General features: G+C 42.4%; 1 protein-coding gene across 2 annotated transcripts in view; it reads right to left on the bottom strand.

Annotated features, from left to right (window-relative positions):
* Positions 1–201: 201 nt before the first annotated feature.
* The window catches only part of CREB1 (cAMP responsive element binding protein 1), a 30,658-nt gene continuing 10,080 nt past the window's right edge, over positions 202–20,779 (bottom strand). The window contains exons 2-9 of one of the 2 annotated variants that reach the window (XM_030454355.1): positions 16,551–16,672; positions 13,351–13,497; positions 11,405–11,505; positions 10,423–10,565; positions 8,816–8,998; positions 7,199–7,349; positions 4,575–4,747; positions 202–4,396 (exon numbers count right to left, since the gene is read on the bottom strand). In XM_030454355.1, the coding sequence (XP_030310215.1) occupies positions 4,603–4,747; positions 7,199–7,349; positions 8,816–8,998; positions 10,423–10,565; positions 11,405–11,505; positions 13,351–13,497; positions 16,551–16,664 (984 nt within the window). In that variant the 5' untranslated portion in view covers positions 16,665–16,672 and the 3' untranslated portion in view covers positions 202–4,396; positions 4,575–4,602. Of the gene's footprint in view, positions 4,748–7,198; positions 7,350–8,815; positions 8,999–10,422; positions 10,566–11,404; positions 11,506–13,350; positions 13,498–16,550; positions 16,673–20,779 lie in introns of both variants that reach the window. The other variant, XM_030454354.1, reaches the window with a different exon arrangement.

Genomic DNA, 20,779 nt, shown 5'->3' with positions numbered 1-20,779 from the left:
ACTGCTCTGAGACACCACAGACTTGACTCTTCCCCGTGCTGCCAGCTCAGCTCTCCTGCCACGCTGGAGAAATTTAATTTAAAAAATTCAATTTGCAAAAAAAATCGGGTGCTATGGGGAGAGGAGTGAACTGTGTGTGCAGGCAGCAGCACTGCAGCCACTGTGCTGGAGTGCCTCTCAACAGCTGGGAGCTGGGAGCTTCTCAACAAACCCAACTGCTCCTCACTTTGTTTCATAATTTTTTTCTTTCTTTTTAAGAAGTGCACATTTTAGTTAAACATTTACAAAAAATACAGAGTAACAAAAATAAATACATGGCCTTTTGGTTAGATCCTTGGCAAATGTTACATCAATAACCAGCTCCAGGGTGAGAAAATTACAGTAAAAACAGGGTCCTAGAAAACCAATCAAATCCTCTATGAACTGTCAATAGATTTGCAGCCCCTGACAATGAACTGGTTTTGATGGAGAGACTTGCCTTTACTTTAACCCAAAAAAAGCACTGCCTGGCTGACACTAGTTAAAAAAATACAAAATAGAAAAGCAGAGGCCAGTTTTTGGGAAGAGATGGCCACTTGCACCTGCAGCCTACTGGAAGCCCAGATTTGAGAAGAACGAAACAACCTGTTGTACAAATGAAGATCAGAACCTGCCAGGGCTGTTTTTTCCTTATGAAACCTTAACTTTTGTTTTTTCCTGAGCCTCTGAACGATTCGAAAGACCCTGCCAGTTTTCTGATCAACATACAAGAACCAGGGGAGGTGGTGTCTGCAATGCAAACAACAACCAGAGAAGAGCCAGAACCTGCAGGTGTCTGCACAGCCCTGATGGGCTAGAATTGTGCTTTCAGACACAAGGACTTGGTGCTGGCAGCTACCTGATTCTGGAGAAATCACTGCTTAAATAAAAACACATCGCCACTACCCCAGGAGGAAAACAGAAATCTTACCAGTGGTTCCTTTAGAAAACAACACCTTAACAACATTCCCATTTCTTTTGCCTTTGATTATATAGCTGCCAAAGAGAAAAAGCACAGAAGTAAGTTATTCTTGGGGGGGTGGGTGGTGGTTGTTGTAAAGCAACTGTTTACATAATTTTCCAAAACTCTCTACAAGTAAAAAATAAAACAAACCAAAAAAAAAAAAAAAAAAAAGAAAAACAAACCTCACAAAAGCCATGAAATATGAAATAAAAGTTCTTGAAAATGTTGTAAATGAGAAACAGCATAAAACAAATCAGAAAAACGTGCTAGAATAATGCAGCCCAGAACTACTGGGACGGGGGGGAAGCTTTCACACACCCGCACACACCCAGACACACACAGAAAAGTAGAAATTTTTTTCTGACCTCCATATACTATAATACTCAGCATTCCTGACTTAAAAGCTCTCAGAGCTGTAGATTATATACTGTGTGTATATATATATATATATGTACATATATTATACATATGTATTTTCCAAGAATATCTAAATTAAAAGAGCACCTCTGACAATATCTTAACTGCCTGATCGGTGCTGTCGTTTTGCAAAATAATGACATTACAAAAATTATATTTCAAATCAATTCTTGTTTATTATTAACATAATGGATCTAGCCCTTTCTAACCCTCTCTTCAGGTAAAACAGGCTATCGATTCTTGAAAACTCACAACCGTGAGATATAAAACTAATCCTCCCTCCCCCCTGCCAGCCTAAGTTCCCTCCTACTTCCAAACTGCCTTAGTTTAGAGAAGCTGATTGCCCCAGCCTTGCTGCTTGGTAAATAACATTTGCATGTATTCCTCTGTCATATTCTTTCCCTTTTTGGGTCAGTACAACTAGTAAAGCATGTAAGGGTAACCCTAGCCAAGCCCTGCACTTGGTATAATAATTTTATATTTTTTTACTATTGTCACTTAAAAATCCCAATAAAGAAATTCAAGTCCCTAAAACCCTCAGTGCAGTATAAAAAAAAATTAAAAGTTCTTGCAGATCCCCTTGTACTTTAAAATAACCTCCTCCTCTTTTATCTGCTGAGGAGGTCTGAGACTAAAAGCACTACAGACGCTCCGCAGAGCATGCACAAGACAAGGCAGCAACACGGTTCTCTCACTGCCCTACCACTCAGCACCAACCCTGCCATGGCAGAACCCCATCCAGATACCAGGTGAGGCTCCCCTGGTCCCTCCAGCTCCCAGACTTTGTGCTGAGTGGCTGCCAGCAAGCACTGGACAGGGCTCCTTTCCCCCCAGGGACAGCTCTGGGATCACAGCCAGCATCACTCAGGGGTGCTGCACAAAACTCCAGTTTCTGCAAATAAAGCTGGTTCCCCCTGAACCCACAGCCTTTCCCCCCAGTCTTAAAGCTGGAGGAACCATGCCACACAACTGCAAACGAGGCCACCATGAGCCTCCTGTTGTACCAGGGTGACTCCTGCACCATCATCATCAGTGTTTCTGCTTCTGAGAAACTGCTATCTGTTCCCTGGCTTGAGGAACCAGGCAACTTCCATAAAAGCACTGCTGAGAATTTAGGGTTTTCCTTTTTAGATCTGCATTGCTAAACTAATAAATCCATCTTCCATTAAATAAAAACACATGAAAATCAATTCTCTATGGCAGATAAAAATAGACCATTTATAAATCCCCTCGAAACCTGTGAAAATGAGTTCTTCCACAGTTCTGATACTAATGTTTCTTCTTGAAATACAAACATCCTTTGAAATCATTGACAACTCTAGTTTTAACAACAATGCTACAAGTTTAACCCTGCTCCTTTTAAAGTCTCTTGGAAACTGAATGCCCTCTCAAATGAGAAAACTAGAACTTTTAATACTGCTTGGCTGCTTGATACTCAACTGCCCAGAGTCTTCCAAGTGTTCCTATAACATCACACTGATTGTATAAGCTTTTAGAAGCTCATGTTTGAAATTAATCTTAAAAACAGGTAAAGTGAATGGGAAAAAATATTAGCTAATACTTTGCTAGGCAAGGCATTAGTACAGACTAGAGTCTTATTCATATGTCTCTACACATAAAAATTTGACCAGAAGCCCAAAGTAAACTTTACTCCATCAAGTGACCCAAGTTTCTCTCTCAAGAGACTGGCTTCAGAGGGCCAGCAAACAAACTGCACATGATTCTTTTTGACACATTCCTTTTGAGCAAGATTCCTTTGAAGCCCTAATGCTTTGTACAGAGTTGGTTTTAAACATGGTCTGCCTTGTTTTAAACAATGGACACCTGTGAAAGATCCCATTTCCTCAGTGCACACACAAAAAATTCATCTTGCAAATGCCTGAGGCACATGAGTAATTGCAATAAGAGGGATAAGCTACCCAGGAAATCTTTACATGAAAAAACCCTCTGAATAAATTAAGAACTTAAGCTAGCCTGGCCAGGTTTGAATCATTAATATTGTCCCTTGCGAAGCAGAAGTTGGGATCTTTGTATTTGAAGTCCTCTTCAGTATTTGAGGTTGTCTTGGCAATTGTCACACTGCCATTTAATTTATGGATGGAAGGCAGCCTCACAGTTTGAGAATGAATCTAGCTAGCCAGGCTGATGCTTCCACTGAGTACAAGAATTTCCATCAGGTAAGAGAGTGGCAAGGAAAAAGAAACAATCTGTTTGCCTGGGACTGTACCAACATCAGGGAGTGTGTGTGTGGAGCTGGCTGTGCTTCAGCTGCTGAGTTGTTGGGCATACAAACAGCTTTCATGTGCCACCCTGCTCACTCTCTGACTGCTTTCCAAACGTTACTACTGTACCTTTTTTTTATCCTAAATTTCTTTCCCATTCAAGTATCAACTCCCAACCCAGTATCCTATGACATTGGTGTTGGCTTTTTGTGCCTTCAGAGCTCTGAACACACGAGCACAGACACAAGCCTCGAGAAGCAACAACTGACCAGCGAAGCTCGTTTTGTGAAGCCTTTGTTTTTGAGGTATGGAGAAGTTTTGACCAGTCCAGGAGGGCTTAATACAGATGGACAAATCAAAACCCTTCCTCCTGGGCTAGTCTGGAAAAGGTTGTGTTATTTTCACACCAAGAACGTGACTGTGAAGAGCCTTCCATTTGGCATGCTGCTTAGCCATGGTTTTTGTTTGTTTTTTCTGTATAGTTCATGGTGAACGTGTGAAACCCATTTGGCAACCAGTGCTGCTTCTTCACTGCACCACGCGTGCTCCACCTGCGTGGCCCAAAGTTCCCTGGACCAAGAGAGGCTGGGGTGGTTCTGTCTCTAAGGCAATGGAAAGAGCTCAGCACAAATTCCTGAAACCATTACAAGAAGGACCCTCCCCGCAGCAACTTCCCAAGTGACCACTGTTACTCTTTGAAGAGGACGGGGAGATGGGAAAGAAGCCTCTTCTTCTTCTTCTTCTTCTTCATGCTGAGACAGATGATGAAAATAACCTTGTAGGGGGAGAAGTGGAGGCAATTACTTGGACATTCACAGTTTGATGCAAAGCACAGATGAAGTATATTCTGTAGTTGCTTCAGGCAGTTTTGCGCATAGAAAAAAAGAAATGTTTAGAAAATAAAAAGTTTACTTTGTCTTTCTGGGTACAGCCAGAACCAGTCTCTATCCCACCTGGACAAGTGAAGATGGGAATCCAAAATTAATCTGATTTGTGGCAGTAGAGGTCCTTAAGTGCTTTTAACTCCTCGATCAGTGTCTTGTTTTGGTTTTCAAGCACAGCCACTCGATTTTCTAGACATTTCACATACTCCTTCTTCTTCCTGCGGCATTCACGTGCTGCCTCTCTGCAAGGCACAAAAAGGACATCTAAGCCCACAACAAGTACTTGCAGACACAGGTGATTTAACTGCTCAGTTCAAATCTTTACCCAGTACTGCCATCTTTAGAATATGGAGGTATTGCTATAAAATGCAAGTCAAGAAAAAAGTCTGACTTCCTAGCAACTGTTCTTCATGAGTCACACACAGCCAGGATCCACAGATCATGGCAACACGTAGATCCCAGCAGGTCAGCAGCAAGCCAATTCTGCTTCTGTGGGAAAAGAATCCTATTCCATGACAACATTCTGCTCACAGGATTTATATTAGAGCCATTGGGCTGAGTAAAATGCTGCTGCAATGATCCCGTTTATTTTATTATAATAAAGAGATGAATAATAAAAACATAGGTAAGACTAACATTCAACTATTAATCTCTGTCTCTTTTCCATTTGCTGAAGTCCAACCAAAACTCAACAGTCAGCATGTCCAACAGATGGAAAAAAAAAAAAAAAAGATGTATTTAAAGCATCTGTATATTTGCTCTCAAGCAATACTTTCATTTTACTAATCATGCTGGCATCACTGCACTAATAATTGAAACAACTCAAATTTAAAAAAATCACAAAACCAACCCACTATCATTCTCTAGTCCTTGTCTGCTGTGCCAAGAACATGGCAGTGTTAATGTGCTGAAGCAGACTTCAGGACAGTCAAACTTTTAAGACTTGCTTGTAAAGACCAAGCTGAACCCAGTTCTCCTGTTTACCAGATAAATAGCTGCTTTAATACTAGGTAAAAAACCATCTCTATTCCAGGACCTACCCAGTAAGAAGAAATTTTTTTAAGTTTTGAAAAGTCATTTTTGGAGTTCTGCTCCACAAATGAGAGAGGGTGAAGCAAACCTAGTTGGTAAGCCCTGGAAGGAGTCAGGTATCCATCTGTCACACCTAAAAACACAGCTTCACATGCCTGCAGCCTTTCAGGGGGCCACGTGCAGCACGCAGAATTTCAGACATCTTGGGCTGCTGCCTGTGTCTCCAGGAGATTAAACCCTACTGGACCATGAAGTGTCTTCCAGTGCAAACCACTCATCTATCTTCCTGGCTAACAACTCTTCCTTTTGTTTTGTCATCCCTGTGCCAGCTTGGGCTGTAAATTAAGCCACCTCAAGCCTGTGTGCATTAGCAATTCATTATAAACAGCTAGAGTTCTGCTGAATTAAAAGAGGCCTTTTAGAATGTAAAAAATTTACACAGAAAATTTGCACAAGAGTATCTATGAATATTTACACTGTAATCCCCCATTAAGTACCACCTCACCATCTGCCTCTCTCTATCCCTTTCCCCTGCTTTCCTCTGGAGCCCAGATTTGCAAATACCTATTAAGCAGGCAGCATCACATGTGACATGATACTGTTGCAACAGCCTTCAATTTAACTCAAGTGGGGGTAATCCCCCATTGTTTTTCTTGGCTTTCTGATACACAAAAGCTTTCTGTTACTGGAACAAGACTGCTGACTAAATGAAGGGATTCGGAATGCAAATTAATATTTTCTTGAATGCAGAACCTGAAAGGGTGACATCTGCTACTCACTGATACCACAAAAGTAAACACAAAGGGGAGAAGGGTGACGTTCTGTACAAAAACCTTTTAGAAAAAGTGAGCTCTGTTGTTTAGCACCATTTATTACATTAAAGCTCCTCAGATAAGCACTGTGCCTCTCATGTAACTTTCTATTGTGTTCACAGCTCAGCAATCTGCAGAAGATATGGACACCTGCACAACATAGGAGGTTTTTCAGGCTGGCAGATGAATTCAGCAGTTGCTACTGCACAAATGCATTCACTCAGAGCAATCAAGAATGTATCTGCAGCCATGCAAACCTCTCACCAATGACTTTTCTCCTTATTGCAACAGCCAAACTCACAACACCTCACAGGAGTCCTCAAGTTCCACAGTGCATTAGCAGATGTGCCTCCTCACTCTGCATCCTTAGATACAGACAAATTCTGCAGCAGTATTTTGAAAAATTACCAAAGAATGATCCTCAGTGCTTAACACTTTGGCTCAATGCAGAGAATCACAGACTGTCAGGTTGGAAGGAACCTCAAGCATCATCTGGTTCGACCCATCTAATATCACCGCTTACTTGTGTCCCTGCACTCTGTTGTCCTAAGACTTAAAAACTTTTCAAAGCCTGGGAGTCCACCCCTTCCCCTGGAAGGGACAGTGTCTGACTGTCCTCAGAGGGGAAATTTCTCCTGTTGTGTTTAACTGAAATCTCCCCAGGAGCAAACCTGTGCCCCTTGCCCCTCTGGGTGACTTCTTGTACGCAGGGAGTCTCTGCCACCTTTGCAGCCCGGAACATGGCCACAAGGTCTCTCCTGAAGCCCCAGGTGGGACAGAAGACCCAGGTGGTAGGTGCTGGGTGTGAGTGAGTATAAAAAAACCCCAGTGTGTGATGTCTGCACGTGCCTGTTCTTCATCAGCCTGACTTCCCTCTTCCTGGCAGCCTCCTCTGCGGGCTGGGCGGGCAGTGCTGGGGAGGAGGCCATGACCACGCCGGGCGCGATGGTGCTGGTGGGGGCCGTGCGGATCTGGTAGGTCTGCACATCTCCTGAGGCAGCTGCAAAGGAACACCAGGGTCAGTTGGGAGGCAGCACGGCCCATCCTGCTGCAAAGAGCATCCTAACACCCACATCCACACCCACACCACGGCGGCTCGGGGATGCAGCACAGCAGGGAGGGGTGGCTACCTCGGACTGAGTGTATGAACCCATGAGAAGTTTGGGGCATCCCTGATGGAGGAGTCTTCACAGGGCTTGGACACTTGGGTTTGCCTTGCTGTAGTGCTTCTTTCTCCCTGAGTATATTTCTTTTTACTTCTCTGCTTTTTGGGCACTTTTAGGAGAAGGCAGGGTGGGCACAGTGTTTCTAGCTGTGCTCCCAACACCTGTCTGCAGAAGCAGAAACTGCACATGTGAGTATTTGGTACAGAAAAAGGGTGCAGAGATTTTTACTCATTTACTCCAACGAGAGAGAGAGAGTGAAGGCTGGCACGTAACTTCTCTAGAGGGCCTGGGGTTTCTTGGGCTTTTTTTTTGGTAACATTGTATTTGCCCGAGCTTGTGAAACAATTTGATAGCACCTAAAGAAACCCCACATCCTAAAGAACACAAAAATCAGACAATCAGTGCAATAACAATGTTTTTCCTGGCTACTGATGCCTGCAGACCTCCTCATGGGATAACTTTCCTATCACCTGCTTCACAATCATGAGAGCAGGGGTGCATTTTCTGTTATTTTTAATAAACAAGTTTTTCCATACCATCTAGATTTTTAATAAATCAAACCATAGATTTTAATACAATAAAAAACTCAACATACTCTAAGTGTAAGGAGTCCTGCTTGCTCTAAGTAGATGGCAAGAGCAAATGATCTCTTGAAACACTTTCCTAAACTACACTATGATTCTAAGGCTCAATGATTAAGTTCTTGGTGACTCGTTATAAAAGTCATAATAGTAAGACATCATGGCTTGTAATTGGAAAAACTGGAAAGGGGAAAAAAATTACTAATTAACTAAAGTGTGCTTGTAGAAACAAAAAGTACCAACCAATTTTTTTTTCCTAACTGTAATCCTTCACTTTAAATTTACTGTTGTTGCAGACGACTACCTGGGAGAACTCAGAACTCTAATTCTAAAGGGGTATGAGTTTCTGCAGAACACATTAAAAAAATCATATGGGCAAAATGCAGAAAACACAGCATGGAAAATCAAAGACAAGTATGTTGTTCTAAGAAGCAGAACCAAAACATTTAAAACTGTATCAATCTGAATAGAAATATGTTGGGTTTGGAAGCAGACACAAAATATTCACTATTTTACCCACCTGAAGAGAAGGGCTCCAAGAAAATGTGACAAATGGCTCTGTCTGAAATTTCCTTTCATAATTCTGTTTATTCTAAGGACACTCACCTGTGCCAAAGCTGTTTATACTGTTTCTGAACAGATTTCAAGGAGTTAGCTAGGTGCCTTTTATCTGCACGGAGAAAACCTTTTTCAGAATGACTGTCTGTGAATTATCTCACCTTGTACAACAACTTGGTTGCTGGGTACAAGTATCTGTTGCCCATCTGTGGTCTGTGCATACTGTAAAATGGTGGTGCCAGGCTGGGTTGCAGCTGCATTGGTCATTGTCAATGTCTGCAGACCTTGTACCCCATCTGTGCCATTGTTAGACAGCTGTATTGCTCCTCCTTGGGTAATAGCAACTGAAAACAAAAGAAAGATTGACACAGCATTTAAGACACTAATTTATTCATTAACTGACAGTAATAAGCCTAGGTATGGAAGAATATTGAGTTAAATCCCTTGGACCCTTACACACCCTCAAATCAGACACGTGGCTCTAATGTACACTAAAGAAATCCTGCTTTGAAAAAAGTCAGTTTTCAGCTTTTTGTGACAACCCTACTGGGGGGTCAAAAACCACAGCCTAAAACACAACTTAGTTTCTCTACTACAACAGCATCACACAGAAGAGCTACAACCCTCTGCCAGGGAACACTTTCTAATTTCTTAGTTAGGAATTTCTTTTTGGTCGATTCAGGTCTTTTCCTCAGCTCTTTCTTTTTCCTTCTCATCTGAAATTCCTCTCCTCTTCCATGCTTTATGCCCTTCACTCTCCCCTAATGCTATTTGCTAGCCATTTTTTTTTTAAATTATTTCTTCCTTGTATCCCCACTTCTCTACAGCTTCCTCACAACCTTCATAGCAGTGTTTTAAATCATAAAGGTCCAGTTTCACACTTTTTTCCCCTCCTAGCAGTCTTTCTTTGTTGTTGGGGTTTTTTCTCCTTCAATCCTGCCATGCAGCTGTACTGAGCATCACCCCTCATTTGTGATTCCAGAGTGTCACAGTGTTCCTACATCCAGATACACCAAAATCTCAAGTATCCACACTACACAAGCAGTTATTTTACAGTTATGGTAGGAAAGCAGAGTTAAGTAAACCCCAGGAGCTTCAATAAAATTTAATAGGCTAAAGAGTTAACACAGATACAAAATTTTAAAGAGATTTTAAGAGAAAGATGTAAAAAAGGGTTTTTTTATCTCTTCTGCATATTTCATGCTGTGTTTGTTTGTGTGAAACTTGGATTGTGCATTCTAGCTTTACTGCTGTATCCTCAATACTTTTAAGTCAAAGCATTATAACTATAAAACATAATGAATGAAGAGAACACAAACATATTTATTATAAATTTTAAACAAGGTTGCTGAAGTTCCTATTTTTTGAGTACTTTCTAAATGACAGTCTGCAGACTGTAATGTTTATTCTTGTAAAGAGTTTACAGTTTTGTGATCCAGGATTAATAGTCTGCCAGGAAAAGAAGAAACCTCTCAATTACCTCACCTGGTTCCTGAATTTAAGAAGTTTATCTAACAGTAAGATGGTGAATCCAATGTTTAGCCTCAGGATGCATCAGCTGCACTAACTGGCAAGGAGTTCTGGGATGTTAATGGAGCATTTCAAATACTTACAACAGGAAGGTGCTTACAAGGCACACTTATCAGCCAAATTAAATCACCTTGTTTTCACCTCCTACTTCGTCCTAGTCCAAACAGTTCTAGAAACAACAGCTCTTCATCTTCTCATCCCCACTCACTAGCACCACTGAGAAATTCAGACTACATACTGTACTGCCCACTGCTGGTTTGGTAAATGGGAGTTGGCACCGTAACAGTGGCGATGGCAGGTGCTGCAGCTTCCTCTTCAGACTTCTCTTCCTCAATCCTTGGCACTCCTGGGGCGTCTGAGGACAAGTCATTCAAAATTTTTCTGGCAAAGACAGCGTGGTGCAGAGGTTTTAGTAAAAATTATATATATATGTGTGTGTGTGTGTGTGTGTATATTAAATAAATCTATTTGACACGTAACACTGGAGAAACCTGAGAAGTGCAGTAACCCAGTATGGAAAATATGGGTGCAGAATGAAAAACCTGCACTATCTTCAAACTCTCATTTGGGAGGCAGCCAAGGGAGCCAGCACAGAGCAGCTGTGCTGATCAGCACCAGATACAGGTGCTTCTCACCAGGGTCTTCTCAGCCCAAGGTACAGCTAAAACAACCTTCCCTTTTTCTTAAAAACATCATTCTCTCTCATCCATTTGCATCAAGTTTCTTGCTTTTAGCCACAGAAAAGGTTTGAATAAAGCAAAAGTACATCAAAACCTATTCCCTCACACCAGGGGAACTGCCCTGATTCAGAGACCATAAAGCCCTCAGCCAGAGAGCTGAGCATAAAGGAAATCAGCAGAAATGCTTGTGAGGAGCAGCCAGTTCACAACCTAACACCTGCCTGGGAGCCAACACCAAGTGCAGTGCATGTATTAAGCACCCATTAGAACTATCTCTAAGGCACCTAGCATCCTGATACCCTGATGTTTCACAGATTGGGCAGCTGGCTTATTCTCAGCTCATTTCTGTCTTAACTGAGGTTTCTTCCTCCTCCTCCTATTTGCTTATCTCTTTACATCCTATGCCATGGAAAGACAATTGTAGAAGAGGTATTTCAGTTTGGTGGTAAATCTAAAAAAACCCCACATATTCCCAGTTTGTCTCCTGCTGTGCAGACAACATCCCTCAAGCAAAATGCTTCTGCTTTTCACCTCCATTACCTGTAGGAGGGTCGTCTGGAGAGAATTTCTCTTCGTTTCTGTGAGTCTGTGACACTGTCTACTGATTCCTGTGAATCTTCACTTTCTGCTATAGTGGAGATCTGTAAGCAAGAACAGCAATCAAACTTAACAAGATACTTCCAATGTCTTTGTTCTATGGAATTGTTGACATCCTGTGAAAAACAACACAACTATTCCACAGTGCTTCTACCAAGGCAATGAGCAGGAAGGGCAGGCTGTTCAGCAACAGATCCAGAGAAGAATGACCACAGCCAGTGTGCCAAGCAGCCTTTATCTTTTAAATACTCCAGTAAGAAAATACAAACAGTAATTCCACACACTTTTTTCTTTCAGTAACTCCTTGTTTCCATCCATTTTAAGGAAACAAATTTTGTTTTTAGTAAAATTTAGGAAGACAAAAAGCAGAACCAAATTAAGACAGCATAGACAAAGAGCAAAATACTGAGGTTGAGAAACGTCAGTTCATAAGTAAATGGGTAGATATGTTATAGAGAGACTGCCTTTTTGGGAAGGAAGATGGTAAAAAAAAAAGAATGCAGTGCTGCAATTCTGAACATCTGTGCTAAAAAAATGCAAAGATTTAAGAGGCTAAAATGTTTGTACCAATCACATTTCAAGAACTTTAAATCTGAAGCATGCAAAAACTGCCAAAGCATCTCCAGTACATAAAAATAGCCACTGTTTTCCAGAAGACTACAGTCCTGTGAGAAATACACAAGAGTCAGAGACAGTGAACTATCAGAAACTGTGTATCAGAAACACAGATCACTTTTATGCACTGCAGGGAAGATTCCTAAAGGCTCAGAAAGCTTCCTGGTGCCAAACTCAGCTATCAGATCAAGGGCCTGAGGAGATGTCCAAGGCTGACTGACAGCCACTACCTGGCTTTGAATACTGCAGCATTCCAAACACCTCCTGACTTTGCACTGAGCCTGGTGAATTCCAAGCATGGTTTCACTCTCAGTCTCTTATCTTCCACCCCTGGGCTAGTAACTGGTGCACTTATCTGAAAACTGGTCACCTCTGAGAGATTAAAACTCTAAACTTTTGACTTCAGTGGCTGAAGAGGACACAGCCTGCCAGAAACAGCTGCACTAAAGCTGACATGGAGTAAACAAAGATTATTATCAGAATGTCCTAATCTGAAATTATTCATGCCTTATTATTCTTAAAAGTAACACCCAGCTAAACCTCTGTAACAATGATGTACAGCCCTTGCCCTGTGCAGCTGCTGGATGCCAAGCAATTTCTGTTTCTGCAGTCAGTAACACTGGGTTTAAGTGGTTAGAAAGGAAAAAAAGGTGTTGAAGATTTCTTCAAGCTGCCTCCTCAGATTGCATTATCTGTCTCACTCTGCAGAAGAGAAAATGCTAAGGCTTTACAACACACTCAACAGGCAAATTTTTAAACCTTTATATGAGAGGTCTGATAGGTTTGTTTTAAGGACCATTAACATACAGGCATCTATTTTGTAAACCAATGGAAATATTTTCTAAGTAGCAAAGACTCTCATCCCAGAACATCAGCCTCATTAATGATTAAAGATTACATGATATTAAAAAGTCGTTTTTGTTCACTTCAGAATAGTATGAACTCTTAATAAAGATATATGAAAATACAGTAGAGAGACAAAGTAGAGTATTGCTGTGAGAAAAACCATGAAGCTGTTAAACTCACCAACCAAATTCTGGAGGAAATGAAGCTCAGCACTATTTGAAAGTGAAAAGTGGTTAAACCAGAACAGAAAACACCAAAACAGTCAGGAGCAGCAATTACTGCATAGTTTTTGCCTTCAAACATGCTCCTAAAGTCTATGCAAGCAACAAGAGAACCCGGGACACAGGCACATTGGAAACCAGGGAAATGGCAGGACTCCCCAAGAAGCCCCATTCACAGAACAGGAGTTTTCTGCAGTCAGTGAGTACCTGAACTGTCTGGACCTGTGGGGACTGGATGACTGAAGGCTGGGCAGCCTGGATGACTCCATGGACTTGCACAGTCTGCCCGTTGGGCAGTTGCACCAAGGTCACCGTGGGCGCGGAGGACGTCGCGTGAGCTGCTGGCATAGACACCTGCAACCAGGAGAGAGTGTGCACAGGTCAGGCTCTGGCAAAAACCTTCTCATTTCACTACCAACACCTCCTCTGGGGGAAAGAATGATGCCTCTTCTACACCCCAGTTGGGTGACCCCAGTGTTTCAGTGTGATGTAAAGCCCCCTGAGCCCCCTGACCTGCTCTGCAAACTGACACAGGATCTCTGCAGGCTCAAAGCACTTGTGCTTGTAAAACCACTGGCAAAAATGAGAAAACCCCAACTGCCTCCATTTTGAAACACATTACTACCTTTTGAGTGCCTGAGTTAGGTATTTCCAGGACTTGGGTGTACTAGAGACACTGCTGAGTCAAAGGCAGAAACGCTGGGGAGTGGAGCTGGTTTTGTTCTCACTCAAGAAAATGCAAAGTGTTTACCAGATGTAAGAAGTTAATATTTTTAGGCAGTCGTTCTAGAGACTAAACCACACAGAGTAGCTGGCAAAGTCCATTAAAAAAAAAAAAAAAGGAGAAAATGGACTGTGTTTCCAGAAGCTCTGGGTGTGCAGTGGAAACAAAGGGTTTGTAGGCAGTTACTGTGGTGAAGTGTAAGAAGTCAACACAACCTCAGCTCTTACAGTTATCTCTGTGAGGAAGAACAGCTCATGTTTTAAACACTCAGCTCCTAACCACAGCTTTGGTTCTTCAGCACAGGAAGGACAGCAGGAGAGTGAGAGCTGCTCCATCAGGCCTCCCCTTGGACGTGGTGAGCTGGCTTCTTCCTTTAGACACCCAAGTCTGGAAATGGAACCATCCTCTGGTCTTCAGTGGCATTTTCAAGACACTCAGCCCATGTAGCTACTCTGTGAGAAGGGGCTGTGCTGCTGTCCTACCTAACCTCAAAGACCTGCTCAGGACCCAGGGCAGAAGTAAATCCCCTGCTGTCCCCATGAGCATGTGGTCACCAAACAAGCTGCACCAGCTCATCCCTGGATTTCCATAAACATCCACCACTTACAAGGAAATCTTGTTTAGCAATGAAATTAAGGGGAATTACATTTAGACCTCTCTCCTCCACAGCCATCCCTCCCTAATCCACAAATCTGTGTGTGCCCTTACCTTTTTTTTTTTTTTTTTTTTTTAATGAAAACAGCTGCAGCATTACATGGCAGCACTGAACTCACATTTGAGAGAAACCAGGGCTGAGATTAGCATGAGAACACTTTCCTCTGGCAAATGATTTTCCTTTACCAAGCAATCTTTCCAAATGCTGCATGTCTGACTAACCAGCCCTTGGCAGGGGCAGCAGAGCTGATGGACTGGAGGCCACTCTGAGGTTGGATTCAGGGACCAACTTCCACAGATGTCTCTGACTCATACCTTGTGGAACTGGAACTGATTTTCCTTCTGACTCTGAAAACTACCCTCAGCTCACTGGCAATGCAGGAAGTCAGCTAAGCTGACAAGAGGGGTGACCTTAGAGGAGGTAATGAAGGAATTAAATTGGCATAATGAGTTATCTAGATTTTCCTGAGCCTCTGACAAGCACCCCCTGATGCCAAACACTGCCACTTCACACATTAAAAAGATCACAATAACATCATGCTGATGTGAAGAGGACAAGGAATTATGTGTAGACTGTTATATCACCTCCAGAAGGGACATAAAGCCTGGGGAAAAGCTAAGGTGCAAAAAATATGGTGATTAACAACAGAGAAAACTGGGGAAAACCACAGCATATTCCTTTGTGGTTCACACAATTTTAGCCATAGCTGCACAGCTTTTCCTTACTTGAAAACAAGCATTCTCACTGGAGTACTAGGGTAATTTTGCCCCAACACAGCACATGCAACCCAACATCTATCTGCAAATTCAGCTACCTGGAGGTGAGTGTGTTGCACACCAATGTAAAACATTCTTGCTTCTCTAGAGGAAATCTTCATGCATACCAAGTGAGAAGCATTTTGCTGGTTTTGAAAGAGAAATAAACTGCTTCCACTCAGTTCACACTGAAGTGTTTTTCACACCACCTACATCCTATGCCTAAGTTAGACAGTGAGAAAACTGCCCAGAGAGGCAAGATGCTGCAGGGCAGCTGGTGTCCTGGAAATTCACACAGCACAAAACCACTCTCTGCTTTCCAATTGCTCCAATCCCTGCTCCATCAGCTGAATGGAAGTGTGCTGCCTCTGGTTTACCAAAAAGGGTAACAACTTCAAAAGGGCATTCAAGATTTATAAAATTGAGTGATTTGATTAAATTCTTGTGCCGCTTCAAAGACACCAGATTTCCCAAGTGTAAGGTCTAAAAAAACCTGTTTGTTCTTTGCAGACTGTGAGCAGTTTTAAAATGAAATGGCCACAGAAGAGAGCTGAACAGATTCTGCAGTCATTTACACAATGGTGTTGCTTCTGCCAACCACCAGTGTATCCAGAAATGAAACCAGGTTCCAAAATTAGAGATGCATCTGGGATTGCATTTCTTGTCTCTCCAAAAAGATCTGGGGGTAATAAATGATCTACCCACTCTCTCTCTAAACAGCCAGTAATATTGTGATATTCTGGAGACAACAGGATAACATGAGCTGTCAAATGCCAGGTAGTTCCACTTGATCATGATGTTTATGATACTAATCAGGGCTGGTAAGATGTTGTATTTACTGCATGGTTTATCTGTATTTTCAGTTTGTTTTCTTCTGCATTAAACTGACTGCTGTAGACAAGTTTCTAACAGAAAACATAGGAGCAGAACAATTCAGTCAATATTAAGAAAACCCAGTAAATTAAACATTCTGAATAAAATACCTTTCAGTGGTATGGCTGTGGGGAAGACTGGCAGATATACTTCATTATTCTGCTAGCATGACACAGTTCACACACATATAGTTCTTCAGAACTCACACAGCCAAGTGTGATGGGAAGTTAAAAAGTCTCTACTGCTTGTAAAAACCTGAAAACAGATCTTAAAGCAACCACACATCACTCCTGTTGCAGAATTGTGTCAGTGGAGCCTCCCCTCAGGCCCCTGAACAGACATTAATCCTCTTTAGAAAAATGACCCAAAAGGCAAAACTGTTACAGCGTAAGATTGATACCTGGGCTAAGGTTGCAATCTGTGGTTGTGCCTGCACTGTCATCTGTTGGGTTTCTGCTTCTGTAACGGCTGCATCTCCACTCTGCTGGTTCTCTGCTCCAGATTCCATGGTCATTTAGTTACCTATAATCAAATATTTGTCATAAGTCTGGGTTGGTATGCAAGTCCATGATTCCTGGTGGAGCTGGCAGCAATCACTGCATGCAGCTCAGTTCCCATTACTACACACTGTTTCCATTTGCTTATTAAAGGGTTGCCAGACTATCAGCATTCAGGAAATTTTTTTTTCCATGCCAGGTGTCTGCCTCAGGTTGATTTTTCTGTGTGTGTTGTTTCTGAGAACACAGGCCCAGCCTCCTCCCAGTGATGAGATCAGCAAAAGGCATTTTGTTCATCTTAAAAAAAACCAAACCAAACCAAAACACCAAACCAAAAGCTAATTGCTAGAGCAACTGCAGTAGGCTGACCCAGTACCTCCATGATTTGGAGTAAGGACTGGGCACTGCCTCCTTGCCAAGGTGCCCTTCCTCTCCCCAGAAGCTGCAGTCTGCAGAACACCAATTGCAATTGCTTCCTGCTGGACATCCACTTTTAAGTCTTTTTCTGTCTGAACTAAATCTCTGACATCTCCACACAAACTGCCTCCACAACCAGCCTGTGTGTGGCCCTGTTTCAGGCTTTTTCTGCTCAGAAGTTTTAAAGTCAGCACTGATAAAGATGGAAGCCATCTCTACCTTGAACCTTACTGCAAAAAAAAATGTTTTTATGTCTAGAGGTACCCAGCAGTTTTTCACCACCCCAGTTTCGTACCATCTCCAGCTCTCAATACACTCATATTCCTAAGTCATGACTGAGCAAGCTCAGATCACCAGAACACACAATTCTATAAAAAGAGATTGCTTAACTTCCAAACCCATGCATGTAGGCAGGGTGCAATGAAAGCTAAATTCTGCACTGATCTGTGAAAATTACTTTTCAGTTCTTCTTTCAACACTGATGTGAAAATATTTGGTATATAAGCTTCAGAAGACAAGGAAATGTTCCCAATTCTGATGCAGTGATACCACTGTATTGTACAGAGCTCCAAATACCAGATATGAAGAAGTGAGAAGGGATATTGCCTCCAGTCACAGCCCTAAATGTGTGCACTGCCCTGTGCTGCCCCTTCTACTCAGGCCTCTGGCTACAAGGAACTGACTGCAAACCAACACAGATAAAACAGCAAAAAATGATAAAACAGCAAAGCAGTAGCTGCATTTCACATCAGAAGGAAGCAAGTCAATCAAATTGTATAATCAAAATCTGTATACTCCGATCAGCTGCTGTGTGTGTATGCAGCCTAAATTGTTCTAAGTACCAAATACTTCATTCCAGCACCAGTTTAGAAACTCTCTGGAAATGCAAAGGGAAGAATTGAACATGATTTTCCTCAAAAAGAAACAATGAAAGAAAACTTACACATTTCTGGAAAATGCAAATTACATTCTCCTAAGCACCTGGAATTTTGTTCTGTCTTTCCTTGTTGCAATGTTTTTTGTCTCACATAAACCAGGTATTAATTCAACAAATGCTCACAGATAAACAATACTCTACCCACATGAACATACTGCTGAACTGAAATAAATTCATTGCAAACTCACTCCATTTTAAGTAGTCTAGATGCTATAGTTTTCTAAGAATTTCAAGAATAGCCCGTGTCCATATAAATATGATAACCCCCTTCTTTCCTACAGTCCCAAGCCCTCTCCACGTTGCATTTAATCCTCCAGAAAGCACAAAAGCAAACCCATGCACCACTGCTATCTGTAATATAAATTACAAAATGGTTTTTAAAGACTTTGTTAATGACAACAGCTGAAGCAGTTTTCCATCCCAGCTTTAACACACGTTATTCTTTATCATTCTTAGTCCTCCACATCATATTCCCACTGTTTTTTCTTGAGTGTTCTGCATTTTCAGAAGTGCAAACTACAAACCCTTTGGATTTTCATCATGTTGAAGGAGATGCCCAGTTTCATCACTTTTTTTTTGCAAGCTTGCCCAAGGTAAGCAAATCAATACCTGTCTCCCAGTTCCTATGCATGCTCCACGGTGACTCCAGCCAAGAGACAACCTCATCAGAACCATTTCAGGTACTGCACAAACTGAGCAGTGATGCACAACAGAGCAGGATGAGCAATTTATCAGGGCTTAGACAGGGGTGTGCACACAGATAACAAGAATATCCAGAACTCTTGTGGTTGGTTTATACCTGAAGTAGTGCTGGACTGAAAGGCAGATAAAACCTCATGAGTCAGGATTTAAATCACTCTCTAATCCCTGAAAATCCAAATAAAGTTCTTCATGAGGGGGAAAACTTTATGTCACATGTAATAATTCCTGCAGGCTGCAGAAGTCTTTTGAGGTCCCTACTGACCCTTACTGATGGGTGAGTAAGGATGCTGAACTAGTTCTGCAGTGACTCCTGTAACCTCTGTTATTCCAGATGAGCACGGATACAACCAGATATAACTTTCCATCCACTTCTGTGTGTGAAGGTCCTGAATGCCCCCAAGCCTTCTGTGCTTTTCAGCTGCACCAGCTGGCACAGTACAACCCACTACCCCTCTTCTGTCTTTTAACATCGTGGTGACAACTCTCTGCTATCAGCTAATGCTGAGAGTGATGGAACATACACCATGTGTTAGCTACACCTTGAGGCAGCACAGCTCCCTTTGCACCTCAGAAACACTGCCACAAGCAACCTTCACCCTCTGGGATGCTGACACAGGGCACAGAAAAGGTCACCAAACACCACTCGTACACATTACTATTTGTTTTCACCTTTTCCTGTGCAATTACAGAGGGGATTCCCATGAAACCTGCAAATATTTCCACTCCAGCCACAGCCCCACTGCTGCTTTATCAACTCCATCCAACACCTGCCAGACAGAAAACGTTCAGAGGAAAATAATATTTACAGCTAACACGTGGGACTTCAAGTAAGCAGTAATAAATGCTCAACAGGACAAGCCAGGCCCATAATTTTCTCCCTCTGTCACTAATGACTGCAGTGGGCTGGCACAGGAACTGCCATTTACACCAGAGCTTCTCTGTCATCCCCAGCTGGCTCTGTCCCAGCCCCTTCCCCCTGGCTTTGCTGCTCCTGCCCTCTCCTCTGCACAGAATAGGGTGACAGATGATGGACACAACCTGTATCTGTTAATTTTTCTCAAATCTACTGCTCACCCCTTCTCTGAAGGAGCTCAACACACAGACACTGGCTGATCACAGCAGCTTCAGGCCAAGTAAATGAACGGCCTCAAGAACCACCTCCACTGAGAGTGCCAAGAATGGGGCAGAGTGGTCAGAGCATTTATATTCACACACAGCAATCACAGGGACAAACTGGAGAACAGAAAGCTGGAGAGATGCTCCTTCTCACTGGAGATAAAATATTTGATCCTGAACTCAGAACTGAGTCTCACTGCAGAGAGATCTTGCACGCAGTGGAACCAGCCCCCAGCTGAACCTGCAGCCCCACTGCTGTCCCATCAGGTGCCCAGAGAAGTGCCCCACAGCTCCTTCTGACTGGAAGAGTTTCCAGTGGGGGTGGAAACCCCTCCCACTGAAGGGATTCAGATGTGCAAATGATGAAGGCATCTGGAGGAACCACTCACACTGCACGCTCCATCTCCTGCTCACTACAGAAGCAGCAGTGGCAGATTTTAAACTAAAAACCCCTCATTTGACAGCTCCTGCAGCAAGCACCCAAACCTCTGGTCACCTCTGCGTGTTGTTTTGGCATCACACACCAGAACTGACACTTCCCAGGCAGAAGGGTACAGTCAGGAGTGTGAGTGGAAGTGGCTTCAAGGATCTTCACTGCTGGATTTCCCTGGTTTGACTCCACACTCCTGGTGCTGTACTGTTGTCTAGTTTCTGCCTTTAAGCTTTTTAAGAGAGTCACTAACTGCAATTCACTTCTTCTATCCCATATTTATGAACCAATACAAAAGCATCCAGCAAGCTCTTGGCACATGCACATAATTCCAGTTTAATACCATTCTGCCTTCTCTAGCTCAATACAGAACCACCAAGAGATATAACTGAATTGTAACCTTTCCCTTGAAGACTCTGAACTGGACACTAAAAGAAAGCATGGACACTCCTGCCCAGTTAAAAAAAAAAACAAACAAAATATATATTTTAATTCTACTGATAAGATGTATATTCATATTTTAAAACACA

Source organism: Calypte anna, chromosome 7 (genome assembly GCF_003957555.1).
Source record: "Calypte anna isolate BGI_N300 chromosome 7, bCalAnn1_v1.p, whole genome shotgun sequence".
Classification (NCBI taxonomy): Eukaryota; Metazoa; Chordata; class Aves; order Apodiformes; family Trochilidae; genus Calypte; species Calypte anna.
Note: the sequence above shows the minus strand (reverse complement) of the source record. Positions and strands in the feature narration are given on the sequence as shown.